Source organism: Lynx rufus, unplaced genomic scaffold (genome assembly GCF_022079265.1).
Source record: "Lynx rufus isolate CCGP_SWC_20201006 ecotype Redwood Valley unplaced genomic scaffold, mLynRuf1.p SCAF_13, whole genome shotgun sequence".
In the NCBI taxonomy this organism is placed as follows: Eukaryota; Metazoa; Chordata; class Mammalia; order Carnivora; family Felidae; genus Lynx; species Lynx rufus.
The window spans coordinates 44,858,059-44,873,650 of record NW_025814827.1 but is presented as its reverse complement, the minus strand read 5'-3'; the positions used below and the strand labels follow the sequence as shown (position 1 = coordinate 44,873,650).

Below are 15,592 nucleotides of genomic sequence, written 5' to 3'. Positions count from 1 at the left end.
AATCCAAAGCAGTCTTCAGGCTCTGAGCTGTCAGCACAGAGCCCTATGTGGGGCTCAAACTCACAAACTGTGAGGTCATGACCTGAGCTAAAGTCCGATGCTTAACCGACTGAGCCATCCAGGCGCCCCTTGGCTATTTTGTTTTTAATTTGAGAGAGAGAGAGAGAGAGAGAGAGAAAGAGGAAGGGCAGAGGGAAAGAGGGACTCCTGGATCCACGCTCAGTGCAGAGTATGATGTAGGGTTCGATCCCATGACCCCTGGGATCACGACCTGAGCTGAAATCAAGAGTTGGATGCTCAACTGACTCAGCTACCCCGGCACACCAAAGACAGGGCTTTTTGATGGGCAGTGGGGAAGCACCCAGTTCTCCCAATTCTCCTCCTGTGACTTGGGGCTTGGCCTGTCCACACTCCTCATCCATCCTCTGAGGGGCTTGGCTGACATGACCCATGCCGACCTGGGTGAATGATACATTAAACAGGAGACAGGTGGCATGTAAGCAGATACTTCTTGGGCCTTCTTCTCCACCTCAAGTACCATCCCAGCACTCCTATCAGAGCAATATTAAACATCACTGCCACCAGTTTTCACTCATTTCTTTATTAATATAGAAAAGGAGCCCAAGGCAGCCGGACCAGTAGTACAAAGCACCAGGAGTTAATACTATTCTGGTGAAAGGGTTGGCTTTACAAAACGGGAGCAGACAGGAGCTGCCCTGGTTCCGGGGCCAGGCCCAGCCTGCTGCCCAGAACCTCAGAGCAGCACCCGGAACCAGCCCCTGGGAGACAGCTGACAGGTAGTTGGGGGGTGGGATGGGCTGGTGACTGTGGGGACAGATGGCAGGGATGGAGGGCCAGGCAGTGAGAACCATCCTGTGGCTGACGAGGACAGGGAACTGCTGGCTGGAGGCTCTCCACTGGACCGTGGGCAGGGGCTCACGGTGGGCTTTGGCCCTGGGGACAGTAGAAAAGCCCCGCAGATACTAGGGGGAGTAAGGAATCCAGACACAGCCCTGGGGTTGAAGGGCCTTTCCCTGTCTCTCCACCAGGGGCCACCTTTGCTCTATACTACAGGTGGGGCTTCAGGGCCCAAGGCACAGAGGGAGGCCAAGAGGCCTCCCAGTTGGGAGGATGAGGGGGCAAGGGAAGGAAGCCCTGGAGTGTCCCCAGCTCAGGCATCTGGAACTGAGACACAGGACAGGACAGTGGCACCCCTGCACAATGGGGCTAGAATGTGGGACAGGGATGGGCTCACCTATGGCCAGTGACCAGGACCAGACTCATGGCAACGGTGCCTGCCTTAGACTTTAGCAAAATAGAGTCAGCAATGAGTCCTGGGTGTCAGCAGACCTGGGTTCTGGCCTTAGCTCTCCTGGAGCAGAGCTGTATCACCATGGGCCAGCCATGTCCTGCCCTGGCCTGCTCCTCATCCACTCATGAGGGCTTTGAATAGGACTTCTTAGGTCATGGCAGGGGGGGTTGGGGGGGGTGGGCGGCACTCGGCAGGTCAAGGGAGCTCTGGGACCTATTCTTGGTAGTTGAGAAGTTAGTAGTTAGTTGGTAGTTAGCTCCCAATCAGAATCTGGACAAAACAGGCAAGGAATGGAGACTAGGGGGTGATGGAGGAAGATGTTTTTGCTTGGAACCTACCCCCACAAAACACTCCAGAGCTGGGAAAGGCTGCTGGGAGCCTCTCCTTCACCCAGGGGAAGAGGCCGCCCTCCCTTTGGCTCAGGGAGGGAGCATGACTCGTGCGATCCCTTCACAACCACCATCTGGGGGACACTTGGCATGGAGAGAATGGGTGGCACTATGCAACCCTTTATGTTCTTCCCCGGGGAGGGGAGCTCAAGGCCTCTCATGGCTTCTGCCTCCAACCCTTAGCATGGGCTCAGGAGTGCGCTTTTTCACTGTGGTCCTGCGCTGGGGACAGCCCAAGACTGCCTGGCTGGCACGTGTTAGTCGGTGAGGAAAGGACACAGGGGCGAGTAAGCGGACAGGGAGGCGAGAGCGACTCTCTGGCTTTCTCCTCTTCCTCTACGGACAGCATCTCAGTCAACGGAGTCACAGATCTCTTCTACCACAGCATTGAAGATGTGTGGCTGGTCCGCATAGACGTGGTGCGACGCACCCTCAATCTCCTATGGAGAGAGGAAGAGCCCGCCAGGGGTGGAAAGGCCCTTTGTTCGGGGCACCGGAAACTGGTGTCTCACACCGATTCTTTTTCCCTTACACCTGCTTGCCCATCACCTATGAGCACTTACCAGAAACATCGGTCCACCTTTCTCCTAGAATCTGGGCACTTTCCCATGCAGGGGGAGGGGTCCATGAATCCCAAGGTCCCATTCATTTTCTCCTCTGGTTATTCACTGTACCTCCTTCAATGCCAGCCCCACCGCTATCTGCTCATTTCATCCACAGGTCTGATGAACCAGGGCCCATACGTGGCACCCAGCCTAATTAAGCACTCATTAGCAAATGGGGGTGGAGAGGGATAAGAAAAAGGGAAGGCAGGAATGTGGTGGGAAGGCTTGCCGGCAGCCTTTACTACTTGCTCTACTGTTCATGGCTCTGGTTTTGGGTGGGACAGGGGGTCTGGAGTGGCATCATGCTGTCTGTGTCTGGCTACTGAACGAGAACCGGTCATTTCCCTGGACCGTGCTAAGCAACAATGAAAGCCCCTGATGACGGTATTACTGAGTCAGCCCTTTCAAACGCACTACGCCATCCCCATCTGTCCATTCCTTTTTCCCCCCGACTCTCTGATCACCCTTCTCCATCCCAAGGCTCATCCATGCCCAGAGCTAATCACTGTGTGCGGGGATTCAACGCACCACATTTCCACCTCAATCCTGTGCCTTGGCGGGCCAACATACCATGTCTCGGACATAGGAATCCGGCCGCTGCATCTTTACTTTCTTTCCTGTGCTGGTATCTATCCAGGTGTTGGCCCCGTAGATCATGGTGATGGGCACATCTTTTCGAATCAAGTGAATTCGCTCCAACATGGGGCGCCGCGCCCAGCCGAAGGACTCCATCATGGCTTTGAATGCCGTCTCACCACTGAAGGAGCAAAACACGGTGAGGCAGTTAGTAGAATAAGCCCTGCAGCATAAAGTGTCAACATGTTGGTCTCTTCAGACGCTGGGGCAGTATCCTTGTCCTGTGTGTCCCTCTCAGGCCCCAGCACTGGGCGCCTTAAATCCTGATAAGATTAGGAGGTAGGCCTGAATCTGTGGAGGCCTCCCAGCACAGAAGACAGTTAGGAAGGGACACACGTGTGAAAACCCCGGACACTGAGAATTGTCCAGAGATGCAATGGTTAACATTTACTCAACAAATATTGACATGTCATGCCCTGGGCTGAGTGTAGGGACACAGGAGTCAGATTCACGTGGTGCCGGCCCTGCTGGAGCTCACGATTATCCCACATTTTGGGGAGGCAGGCGTTAAATAGCTAATCATATGATTATTTAACATCAGATTTCCCAAGAATCATGAAAGGGTGGTGGAGCAGGAAGAGAATGGACTAGGGGCTTAGCTTGCTAGGGGTGAAGGAGAGGGGCAAAGGGCTCATGTTAGAGGGGTAGTGAAGAGCAAATACTATGGCAGTGCAAAGGGCTTCCTGATGGGATTGTTACCAGTCTTGTGAGGACCTAGGGGGAGCCGTACTTTGTGAGAAGCAAGGCTCATCTAATCTACTTTGCTCCCCGGCCATCTCCTTAGGCAGAGCTGACCGAGAAGGAGCATAAGGGGTCTGCAGGGCTGGGGAGGAAGCTGACATTCTGAGCTGCTCTGCAGCTTTTGCAGGAGGTAGGAGGCAGGAGGCGGGGTGCTTCAGGAGACTGCTGCCCGCCAGGCCCAGCCTGTTCAGGTATTGTGTCCCCCCTCCTTTGGAGCCCCGGAATGAAGGCGGGCCTGAGTTCTGCACGGGCCAGCAGAAACAGAGTTCTTCCTTCAGACATAGCAGCATGGTGGAAAACTATGGACTCTGAAGTCAGAGAGACACGAGTTCAAATTCTGGCTGTATTTTCTTAGCAGGTCATGTAACCAGAATACATTTTAATGTTTTCATCTACAAATTGGGGAATTATATCCTCTTTATTCCTTCATTGAAGAAAATGACATGTACAGGGCCCCTCAGGTTAGGTGGAGCAGAGTAGGTAGCCCCCACATATTTCTTCCTGGCCAAATGTCATGTTTTCCAAGGGACTGGTAAGAGTTACTACGGGCCTGTCAGGGTTACAACTCAGAAACACTCAGGTGGTTATAAAAGTGAGTGATGGTGGGGCGCCTGGGTGTCTCAGTGCACTGAGCGTCTGACTTCAGCTCAGGTCATGATCTCGTTGTTTGTGAGTTCGAGCCCTGCATCGGGCTCTGTGCTGACAGCTCAGAGCCTGGAATCTGCCTCAGAATCTGTGTCTTCCTCTCTCTGCCCCTCCCCTGCTTACACTCCGTCTCTCTCTCTCTCAAAAACAAATAAACATTAAAAAAAAAAATTTTTTTTTTAATTGAGTGATGGTGTTAGGCAGAGAGGGCTATCACTGATGTCATCTCTGCTTTCCCCAGGACACAAAGGAGCTGTGTGATTATATATTCTGAGGCTTAGATTGGGAGGCCATTCATTGCACACAACTAGGTCTGGGACTGGGGAAAGTTGTGAGGAGGGAGCTGGGGTAGGAGACTGGCACTGAGCCCAGTGGGGGCTGACAGAGGGGTCGAGAGCAGGAAGCAGAGGGCTACCTGATTTGACTGCAGAGCTGAGTTTCAATACTGCTGCTTCAGCGGGGCCCTTCAATTAGCTGAGCTCATGCGGAATGCTGGCTAGACAGTTCCCACGCTGCCCCAAAGCCAGCTGGGTGTGAGGCTAATGCTCAGACAGTAATGCTGGAATGCAACCCCCCACCGTCTTCACAGCTTTGGGCTCACGACGGGTGACCTGGACAGGCCTGGCATGAGGCGGGGCAGTGCTGCTGCTCCGGTGACCTTGGCTTCCCCCAGATGCCCCACAGCAAGCAGGCTGAGGCCTCCACAGAGGCGGTGCCACCCACAGATCCTCCTGTATCAGCCACTCACAGGGCACTGCCTGAGAGGAAGATAACCTCCCTGACTCTGCCCTGGCTCTCAGGTGCCAAGAATGCAGATCAGCAGGTTTGTGGGGCCTGCTGTGTGAGCAATCATAGATAGGAACCTCTCAAGATTCTGGGGACACCCCAAAATGTCCAAAAGGCGTAGAAGGAGTTCCTGTCCCAACAGTAAGCATTTCACGGTGTACAGAATTTAGGTTTTAAATCACACTTTTCCACCAGCCATTCTACTTGTAGGAATGTACAGATCTAGTCACGTGTGTGCAAAAGAAGATGTGCAAAGAAGTTCTCTGAAGCAATGTCACATAATATCTCAGACTGGAAACAGCAAGGAAATTTGAGAACTACAGGCTGGGAGGGAGAAGATTTTCTTTCTTTCTTTTCTTTTCTTTCTTTCTTTCTTTCTTTCTTTCTTTCTCTTTCTGCCTTTTAAAAGATACCATATATTCATATCACTTTTTCAGTTAAAAATCTTTTAAAATGTTTTCCAGACTCTTGCCTGTCAGGCTAACTGCCTATCTCCAGGGGAGAGTAAGAGTCTTCCTCTAGAGATGGACAGCATGTTTCATCAATCTATTATCTTCTCCATCCCTTTGGGCCTATCCCTGGGGAGGTCTCTGGAAATAATCGAGCCTACTAGTGCCTGCATTCCCCTAAGTGAATGAGAGCTTTGTGCAAGACGCATTGCAACAAAGTTCTGGAGTTTTTCTACCAGCTGGAGTTTCATCTCCAAACCTGTGCACTCCGAGCTCGCTCTGGGAGCCGCCCTCACCTGGGATTCTGTGCATTGCAATGGTAGATATACTCAGATATAGTATCATCTTCAAAGAAGTCTGCAAACTTGCGCTTGAAGTCCGGCCGGAATCGCTGTACCAAGCCAGGCCCTGGAGGGGAGAGAAAAACATGGGAGTGGCCAGTTTGGGGGGGGGGGTGGCGGGGGTGGGGGTGTGCAGGAAGACTTCTGTGTTACATTTGCTTGGACAACTTTACCGAATGTTATTTCTCTAGGGGTTTGTTTGCTTTGTACATTTAACTCGATAGTGGCAGACAGAGTGTGTGAGCTGTCGGGAAGCTCCAGATGAGTACAAATTGAGAGTCAATTGGTTACCAAAGAAGGTAGGCAGTCCAATGTCACTAAGGAAGCAGGTTATTTTCAGTTCAAGGAAGTCCCAAGCTCTTTTCCTCTAAGGGTCTCAAGCCCAAGAATCCATGGCTGAGATGCTTTTCTCTCACAGTCTGAACTAAGTTCTTTCTCCCTGAGACTCTTGGGGCCTTTTTTTTTTTTTTTTTAAAGTAATCTCTACACCCAATAAGGGGCTCAAACTCACAACTCTGAGATCAAGAGTCTCATGCTCTACCGACTGAGCCAGCCAGGCACCCTGAGACCCTTAGGGCCTTTTAATATTCTGAAGGTTGCAGATGAAACCACCTGCCAAGAGGCCTCTCATGTTCAGGTCTGTAATAGAATACGAGTGGAGAAGTAAACTTAACTCTGGCATGTCAGACTTGGGCTGCTGTTTTAGAGCAATCTGTTCCCTTCACCTTACTTTAGAGCACACACATAAGCAGTAGGGCACCTAAAACACACTAAAAATTGGGCCTGATGGTCAACTTCTGATCTCTTGCTCTCTCTCCTGGTCTTCTCTCTGCATCTGAGGATCAAGGTGTTGAAATGGAGGCACAGACAGGATCCTCTGGGCCCTGGTCCTCTTCCATGGCTGCCAGCCAACTGCCCAACCATACTGGCTCTGAGGCCCATGCGTGAACCTGGCCAGATGCAAGTCGAGAAATGGGGAGAGTGGTTAGAGCAGGACTTCTCTCTGGAAGAGGGCTACAGAGGGTCTGCTGGAGTCCAGAGTGCTGGGAACTCTAAGAGGGTCAGCTCTCTGCTCATTTACTCTTCTTTTGCACCTGTCTCTTGATATCCTTCCTTTCTTCCTAAACTCCTACCTCTACTCAAATGCTCATTTTTCTCTTTTATCCAAAGTCATTCTGTTTCTCTTGAAGGGCGTAGAGAGACAACTCTTATTTAGTCATTAGCAATCAATTTGTAGTAATTGGCAACTGAATATTACTATGTGTACATAAGCCGTCACTGCAAGATAGGGGGTCCACAATCTTTTCTACAGAGGGAATCTGCTTGTTACTTCATCAGATTAAAAAGCCCCCCAGAAAGGAAGGGTGCTGGCAGGATGAGGTCAGAAGGCCGAGACCTACGAATTTTACTTACTATGGCTGGTTTTCCCCGACTTCCTTTCCTCTCCTCACCCATTAAAATTTGCTGACAACTTCTAAGTGGGGAAGATGTGATACCTCACTGGAGTAGGCCATGGTTTAGAGGGGCTTGCCTGCCACTGTGGGTCATGTTGGAGGCTCTGGTTCTGACATCTCCCTCCCACAGGTGCTGGGTGAGCTGCAGAGATGGTATCCAGTGGTGGTTACCATACCGAATCACCAACATGTGATTGTATGTGCCACATACTCACATATGTAGCATAAGAACTCAGCAGAGGAAGAGTCACTTCATGGCCTCCTTCTCTCTCTCTCTCTCTCTCTCTGGGGGTCTAGCCAAGGCACAGAGTGATAGTTCTGCTCTATCTGTGCCCCACACAGGAAAGCTTTTTGCATGCAGATGAAGGAAAAAAAAGAACCTTCTGAAAATGCAGACAAAGAGATCTAGTTCAGATTAACAGCTTTAAATAACAATGCCAGGTCTATTCCCACCTCTCCTGGACAAGTGGGGATGGTGGGAGGCTGGATGCAATGGGGCTTCTAGAATGGGACAGCCTTGGGTTGAGGAGATAGATTCTTTCTTTGCAGGCTACTCACCCCAGGGCCCAGCTACTCGTAGAACAGCCAGTGGATTGGAACGCCCTAGGACAGACGCCACAGCCTTGAACCAGGTTGGGGGTGCACGGATCTCACTGGGGTCAGTCGGTCGAAGAGGAAAGCCCCATGGGTCTACCAGGATGAGGTGTTTAACTCTATGGGAGGAAAAAGGGAAAAACAAGTTGTATGTGCTTAGAGGTACCACAGCCCTTAAACTGCCCAGGAAGAAGAGACCCACTGGAAACTAATACTGTAAGGTTCCCAGTGGGAGAGGGAATTAGGTCATGAGCAAGAGGGGTGGCTCTTCCTTACCTTTCAGGGTACTTGATAGAGTAAGAGGTGGCCAGGAATCCTCCCAAACTGTGCCCGAGGAGGATCATACTGGGGATCCCCATGGTCTCCCGCCACGTCTCTATCGATGTCACAAACTCATCCTCAGCCCCCTCTGGGTCCCTCGGGAATGTTGGCCTCGAGCTTCGCCCAAAGCCAAGCAGATCAAAGGTGTGCAGGGTACGGCGGGCACTCAGTGAATCCATGTTGAGGATCCAGAGGCCCACGCCACCCCCGAAGCCGTGCACCATCACCAGGGGGGTACGTTCCCTCAGCTCGGGACTCACGGTTACCGTCCAGATCTTGTTCTGGTTTGGGAGGGACACATATCGGGCCAGGAACTTGTTCTGGAGGCCTGGGGAGACGGGAATCCAGGGCAGAGCAGTAAGACTGTTTTCTGACAGCACCATCACTTTGCCTGGACTACCATTCCTTGGCTTTCTCTCTCCACTGCCAAATCCCTCCTGACCTGCCTCACCTCCTTCCTTTCACAACCTTCTGACCCATATGCCCTAAGAGATGAACTCCAAGCACTATTTGTAGACCATCTAGTCTCTCACAGGGCAGTGCTTGCTCTGTGACAGAGCTGCTTGGGGGGGACGTTGCCTGGATCCTGAGTGGAGGCTTGAGAGCTGTGACTGCTCTGCAGCCCTACTTCCTCAGGCCCATGGGAAGAGAAGGTATCTGGCTGGGGCAGTGGATGCAGGGCAGGGAAGATCATAAAGGAAACCAGGCAGACGTGACCCACGGGTCTTGTCTGAGCCTGTGGCTGCTGCCAATCATGGGATGCCTCGCCCCAACATAATGTTGCTCTTGATAGTTGATCTGTTGGAATCCCAAACTACCGTAGCAACCAGGTAGGTGGTGTGCCTAACTGGATAGAATACAAAGAGAGCAATATTAGAGAACAGAGGATTGCTGCTGGTCCTTGGGTAGAAGGTGGTAAAGCTGAGAAAGGCATGTGTGTTTGGAAGAAGAGAGAGGGAGAGAAGGAAGAAGGGAAGAATGGGGGAGGAAGGAAGGAGGGAAAGAGAGAATATATAGATGAGTGTGTGTATGTGTGTGTGTGTGTGTGTGTGTGTGTGTGTGTGTGTTGTGTGTTGACAGTTGGTACTGGCTTTGAAGTGAAGTTATGGGATGTGTCAGGAACCAGCATGATGGACAGGAAGGGAGATGTCGAAAAATCACTATCACACAATATGGTATCCTCAGTGCAAATCTCTCCCTTCAAACCACTGACACCACTTACTCCCACCCCAAGCACTATTAATTAATCAAGAATCTGTGGGTTCTGTCAACTAGGCTCTGGGGAGATCCTGTATCCTCCTTGGGCCTCTTGATGGAGGTGGGATAAACCATCCCTCCTACTCACATTGGAGGATCCTGGCTTCCACATTCTTCAGGTGAGACATCGACGTGGGGCGCCAAGCAGGCAGCCAGCTACTCAGCCAGCCTTGAGGCCTGAGACAAGGAGACACGATGACAATCATTGGCAACATTGACACTCTCAGCCTTGCTGACAGTTACAAGAGTTATCGGGGTGTTTCCCAGGCTCAGAAGACCTGCCGCTGTGGCGGTCAGCAATTCCCTGCTGCCTGATAGACTGTTACTCTTCTCCAGCTAAGGGCTAGTAACAACATGCCCTTTGTTTCAACAGATACTCAGGATGCCGTGTGTGTATAACACTTTACAGTTTGCAATGCTCTTTCACATTTATTATCTCATTTGAGCTTTATAACTTTTGTTACTGGTTATCATAATGTTCAAGGAGATCACAAGAGAAAAAATACCAACTATTAACTAATGTTTCAGTTATCTTTATCTTTTGCCATCCCCAGGACCAGATGTTCCTTTAGGGTAGGACAAATTCCCATGCCATCTGCCCTCCTGGCAGGGCCTTGGGGTTTGTGCGTGCCCTTTTCTAAGCCCCTAGAAGAACAGAGCAAGGTCAGTGCCCAGCTGGGCTCTCACGTAATCAATCAGTCCAGCCTGGAACAATGAGATGGGACAGGAACGGAGAAGAAGGCAGGAGACCTGGGTTCAAGTCCTGCTGTGATTGCGTTCCCAGGTTGCCTCTGGCTTTGTTTTTCCAGATTATAAAATGTCTACAAAGTTCACATATGTCCTCACCTCCAATAGCATACGGTAAAATAAAGAAAATCCATCCTGCCGGCCCCTTTATGCCCAAGGAAATTGAAGTCATTGCAGGGTAGAGATTGAAAGCAGCAGTTTTGGAGGGGAAACAAAACAAAACAAAACAACAACCCCCTCTGGTTCTGCCATCACACTATCACCATTTACAAGCAGAATGGCTTTGGCCTGATAAATAACCAGTGTTGGAGCATCTAGATATGTTGAGAGACCTCATAACGTGCCTGGGACAAATTGGACACTCAACAAATGAGTTCACTACTCCTTTTCCATTGTATGATATTTCTCTTGAATTGTGCCTGAATGAAGGAGTTACAAGGTAGATACCACCAGCTACAGGAAGGGTCTTTCAATATCGACATACTCAGGCAGGGGTATTTTGTGGGGGAACGAGGGCAACCATTACTTATCCCTCTTGGCCACACACACAGGACATCCTGATACACCATCTGAAGCACAGAATTTTAGATTAGGATGGTTCCTTAGGAATCATCTAGTCCAGCCTCTTTATTTTACAGATGAGGAAACTGATGCCCAAAGAGGCCATGCTGCTGGTGAGAACAAGCAGAAGTACAACCCAGATCTCAGATCCAGGGTTCTCCGTACCCTTCCTCTGGGCAGGTACCTCAGCTTTTCTTTTTTTCTTTTTTAAAGGAGAATTAGGTTTAAAATTTGTTTATTTATTTATTTTTCAGTAATCTCCAGTGTGGGGCTCAAAGTCATGACCCCGAGATCAAGAGCTGAATGCTCTTCTGACTGAGACATTCAGGCCCCAGTCTCAGCTTTTCAAATTCACAATATATAACCACATCTTCACACGGTCTCCGTTTTCTGAAAGGAAGTGTGATCTAAAACCAGAAGCCAGAGTTCTAATCCTGGCACTGCCACTTATCAGCAGTGTGATTTGGGGCACATTATGTAGCCTTTATCTGTCAGTTTCCTCACCTTTAAGAGACAGGTAATAATAGTATCTACTTCATAGGGATCTCATAAAGATTAAGTGCATTTATGCACATAGAATAATGCCTAGCATAAGATAAATTTCCAATAAATGTTCTTTTCCCCCAGCTAAATCATAAGCTGCATACATTCAACTCTTCAAGGACTGCCAGAGGCTTGCAAGAAATACTGAGGGTTCAGCCAAGAGTGGTGTATCAATGGCTTAAGCCAGATGAGAATTGTCAGCCTCAATCAATCCAATTCTATGGAGACTCTCAACCCTTTTAATACTCCGCTGGAATTCCTTACTGTGGGCTTAAAGCATGAGCACCAAGACCGCAGAATTTTGCCAGTCTTAAGAGACAGACTTTCTCTCCACATCAGACACTGTGACAAGTCAGACCATGACACGTGGACCCCACATTGCCTTGTATCTGCCCAAAGCAGTGCTCAGGAGAAATGCTGTCCAATGGAACAACACGATGGGCTGCTCAGAGGATATTCTTCAGGGAGAAGCTTTACTTTGCCTCTCTTCTTCACCAGAAATGTTCTAAAGCACTGGAAGTGATATCTGGCACACTGCATCTGCTAAATACTACTGGGGATGTGAGGGCTGGAGTGGGAAATTGAGGCAAGGGGCAGAGAAGTCACTTAGCCTTGAACTTGGCCTGGCCAGAGTGGTCTCTTCCCTCTAAAGGGCTTTTATCCTGTTTGGAGCTGAAGCAAAAGGAGTTCTGTGTTGGGTCAGAAGCCTGCTCTGGACCTCTGTGATTTGGGCAAGTCTCCTCTAACTTTCATGGGTGCTGGCTTCTTCATCTGTAAAAAAGAGCTGAATTACCTGCATCTCTACCAGCTCTAATCTGTGTTTCCCTAAGTCATCGTAACCATTGTAAATTTCCTTTTGGAAAAGTCATCTTCAGAAAGCAACACTCTTCCTGAGCAGTTCCTTCAAGCTCAGGAAGATACTATGGTCATAAAGTTAATTAGTTTTGCAGGCTGCCAGTTCTGCAGCTCTGAAAAGCAGGAACACAGGATCCAGGAGAGGCCCTGTTCTGGTGAAACCAAGGCTTGGCTGGGAGCTGAGTCATTCTGGAAGCAACTTTTCCTTGCTTCTATCAGACTGCGAACTGCTAGTCACACTACCTACAGGTGGCATCCCAAACCTGATGCCCTTGAGACAGTGTCAACAAATCCCAAAAACGGTAATTCTGAAAGCACAGCATTAAGGATCTCGTGATGATTAAAAAACGTTATTAACTAGGGTGGGAAGCGGCTAAGTGTCTCAGTAGGCGAGAACTAAAGAAACTTGCGAGCCCATTACTCCAGACAATCCCAGCGCCGGCGCCCTCTCTCTTTTCTTCGCGAGCCCTTTCCCTGCCGGGCTAAGAAAGGCCCTTGCCACCCCACCCCCCCGACCACTGTCCTGGGGGCAAATCCCAGTGAGCAGACCCGGCTGCTACCCCCGCGCCCACATCCCACGAGCTGCGCGGAGGAGCTGGGCCATCACCACTAAGTCTAACCGCTCTGTACCAGAGGAGCGAGGAGCGATCGCGAAGACTAAGCGTGGAAAGTCAGAGTCCCCCGGCTCAGGCAAGCTAATCTACCATCGCTCCCCGAGCTCTGCTGCTGCCTCTTCTGGGCAGAAGCAGAGCAAGCAAACGCAACCCCGGGCCCTCCCATGAAGCCGACCTGGAAAAGGAAAGGCGGGAAGGTGTCTACAACTGTTCCTCAGTCACCGACAGTCCCGGGATCATGGCCCAGAGAGAGAGAGAGCAAGAGAAAGACACAGGATTAACTCACTGTTGCTCCAGATCATCAGCCATAGTAAACAAGCCCTGCCGGGTCGAGCCGAGCCAGCCCATCCCTCCGCCTGACGCCAGCACCAGCTGACCCAGGAAAGGGTCGGATAACAAAGTGGGGCGTGGCCAGGGCCGCCGGTCGGAGGCGCAGGTCCCCAGAACGCCCAGGCGGGACCTGAACCCGGCTGGTGGTCGAGCCGGGGTCTGCGTGCCGGCACAGGGGCCTCTGGGGTCTCACGGAAAAGGACGGGATTCCTGCTCACACATTTGGGGGACAGTGAGGGAGATGGGTAGTACTGAAACAACCGGGTCCCTCACAGCCCTCGTTCGGCCCTAGTTAAAAAGTGACAAAACTACCCCTGCACGCTCACACCAACTCTGGGCTTCCCGGCAGAGCTCCCTCTCCGCTGAAATCCTCCTCCTGGTGTTTCTTGTAAGGTGATGCTTAAGATGCTTGTGGAGACACTACTATTGGTTAAATGTTTCTACAAAGAGCCTGGCGGCCTGTAACTCAAGTACATTGCCACGTTTTGCAAATAAAAAACAGGATGCCCAAAACTGAACTTCAGATAAACAACGAATGCTATTTTTTAGAATAAGTACATCCCGTGCAATGTTTGGGACATAACTGGGCATCCTGTATTTTATCTGGCAACCCTAAACCTTAGCGACATGTGCCAAGATGCAGTTCCTGTGCTCTGGAGATTTCTCAACCTAGTTCCCAGGAAAGATGTGCTCAATGCCAGGTCTCCCTCAGTTTGGGGAATCCCTGCCTCCCCTACCCTCAGGAAGGGCAAATGAAGTACTAACCTATAAGGCTGGGTCTGCTCTAGGTTGCTGGAATCCCATATGGGGCATGGGGGTGGGGGTGGCTGGCTTATCTCTTAGGTCCGGAGCTTACTTCAGGCTTGCTCAGCAGAGGAGCCAAATCTTGAGGCTGGCTCCAGAATTTACTTGAACTGGTAAACAAGTCCTAATGTTGAGGGAGTTGTCGGGGTTCAGGTCATCCCCTTGGTTAGATTAAAACCAAACTAAGGAGTGATGGAGGGTGAGTGGGAGAATGCTGACAGGGACGGGGTTTATCAAGGTGTTTTTCATTAGCCCTCTTGCAGGTCTTAGATTCTGAGATTTCTCCTTTCTTGTTACACAGTGTTAAATTGATCTGATGACCATTATAAGGCCTCAAAGTTTAAGAGAATGGGCATGTATAGAGTTTAGGGACCTAGGAATTTGCCAGATGTGGGGCAAAGCAGTACAAAGAGTGGAGTTGTGGCATTCATTCTTTCAACTGGGCGCAGTGGTTCTAAACTTCAGTGTGTATAAAAATCATCTGGAGGGCTTGTTACAAATTCAGGATTCTAATCCCTAACCTCTGAGATTCTAATTTCATTGGTTTGGCTTGATGCTAAAAACTGCATTTTAAGAAGTCCTTTAGATGCTGGAGTTTACTGAGACTCATTGGTTAATTAGAAGCATTGTTTCTGGGGTCAGAAATCTGGGTTAAGGGTAGTCTTGGTTTTGCTACATATCCACTACATGCATTTGGGTAAATTACTTAGTGTCTCTTAATTTTCTTCCCCTGACTGTGTCTTGTGAGGATTAACCAAGATAATTCCAATAAACATTTAGTACATTTATGCTAAAATTTATTACTATTATTGTTACTGTATACCTATTCAAAGCCAAACCTTATGTTAGGCACTAAGAATACCCTTATCAAAAGGAAATAGACAGCCTGCTCTAGTGGTAAACATAGACTTTCTATCTGCTGCCACCCCAGGCTGTTTGTCCCTTTGCAGGGCTGGCAACTTTATTTTCGGAGCTCAGTTCAAACCTCCTGTCTTCTGAGGCCTCTCCTGACCACAGGGTCTAAGAGAGACCTCCAATCACTCTATTTTTATTTACATTTATTTACATCACTGTATTTTATTATCTTCATAACACTTATCACCATCTGAAATTATTGTGCCTTTGTGTTTACTAATTTATTATTAGTTTCCCTTCACTAGAACTGAATGAAGGTTGGGGAGAGGGTATGGGGGAGGGTTTTCTGTTGTTCTCAGCGTTGCTGCCAGCACCTACAACAGGGTGTGGCTCAGAGTAGATACTCAGTAATGACTGGATGAATAAATGGATAAAAAGTCCAGCTAGGAGGCAGCTGTGTAAACAATTACCTATAAACTAATATGCTAAGTGTCAAGGCTTTGGGAGCTGTATTTTAAATTGTACCTTATAGGAAATTCTGGGCTTCATCATTTCAAGATAGGACAACAAAATCTCTCATTCTTCTGAAAACCTGTTAAGATGTAGCAGTTTTTGAGGCAAGGATGACCTGGCTAGAACTGATACTGTATCTCTCTAGACCTCATCTCAGGAGGCAGTGTATTTTGTTTCTGTGTGCAAAACCATCTTTTGTTTGTTTGTTTATTTATTTATTTAGAGAGCACACATATGCAC

General features: G+C 49.5%; 1 protein-coding gene across 2 annotated transcripts; it reads right to left on the bottom strand.

The window, feature by feature from the left end:
• Positions 1-585: 585 nt before the first annotated feature.
• On the bottom strand, positions 586-13,229 carry ABHD4 (abhydrolase domain containing 4, N-acyl phospholipase B). 2 transcript variants are annotated; one of them, XM_047075427.1, is made up of 7 exons: positions 13,137-13,229; positions 9,619-9,707; positions 8,229-8,601; positions 7,917-8,071; positions 5,860-5,971; positions 2,877-3,063; positions 586-2,141 (listed from the first exon to the last, which is right to left on the bottom strand). In XM_047075427.1, exons 1-7 carry the CDS (start codon positions 13,196-13,198, stop codon positions 2,052-2,054), a joined length of 1,068 nt encoding a protein of 355 aa, XP_046931383.1. In that variant the 5' UTR covers positions 13,199-13,229; the 3' UTR covers positions 586-2,051. The 2 variants fall into 2 exon arrangements, with proteins under 2 accessions (XP_046931383.1, XP_046931384.1); XM_047075428.1 differs by lacking the exon at positions 13,137-13,229 and adding an exon at positions 13,026-13,080.
• Between the last annotated feature and the right edge of the window lie 2,363 nt (positions 13,230-15,592).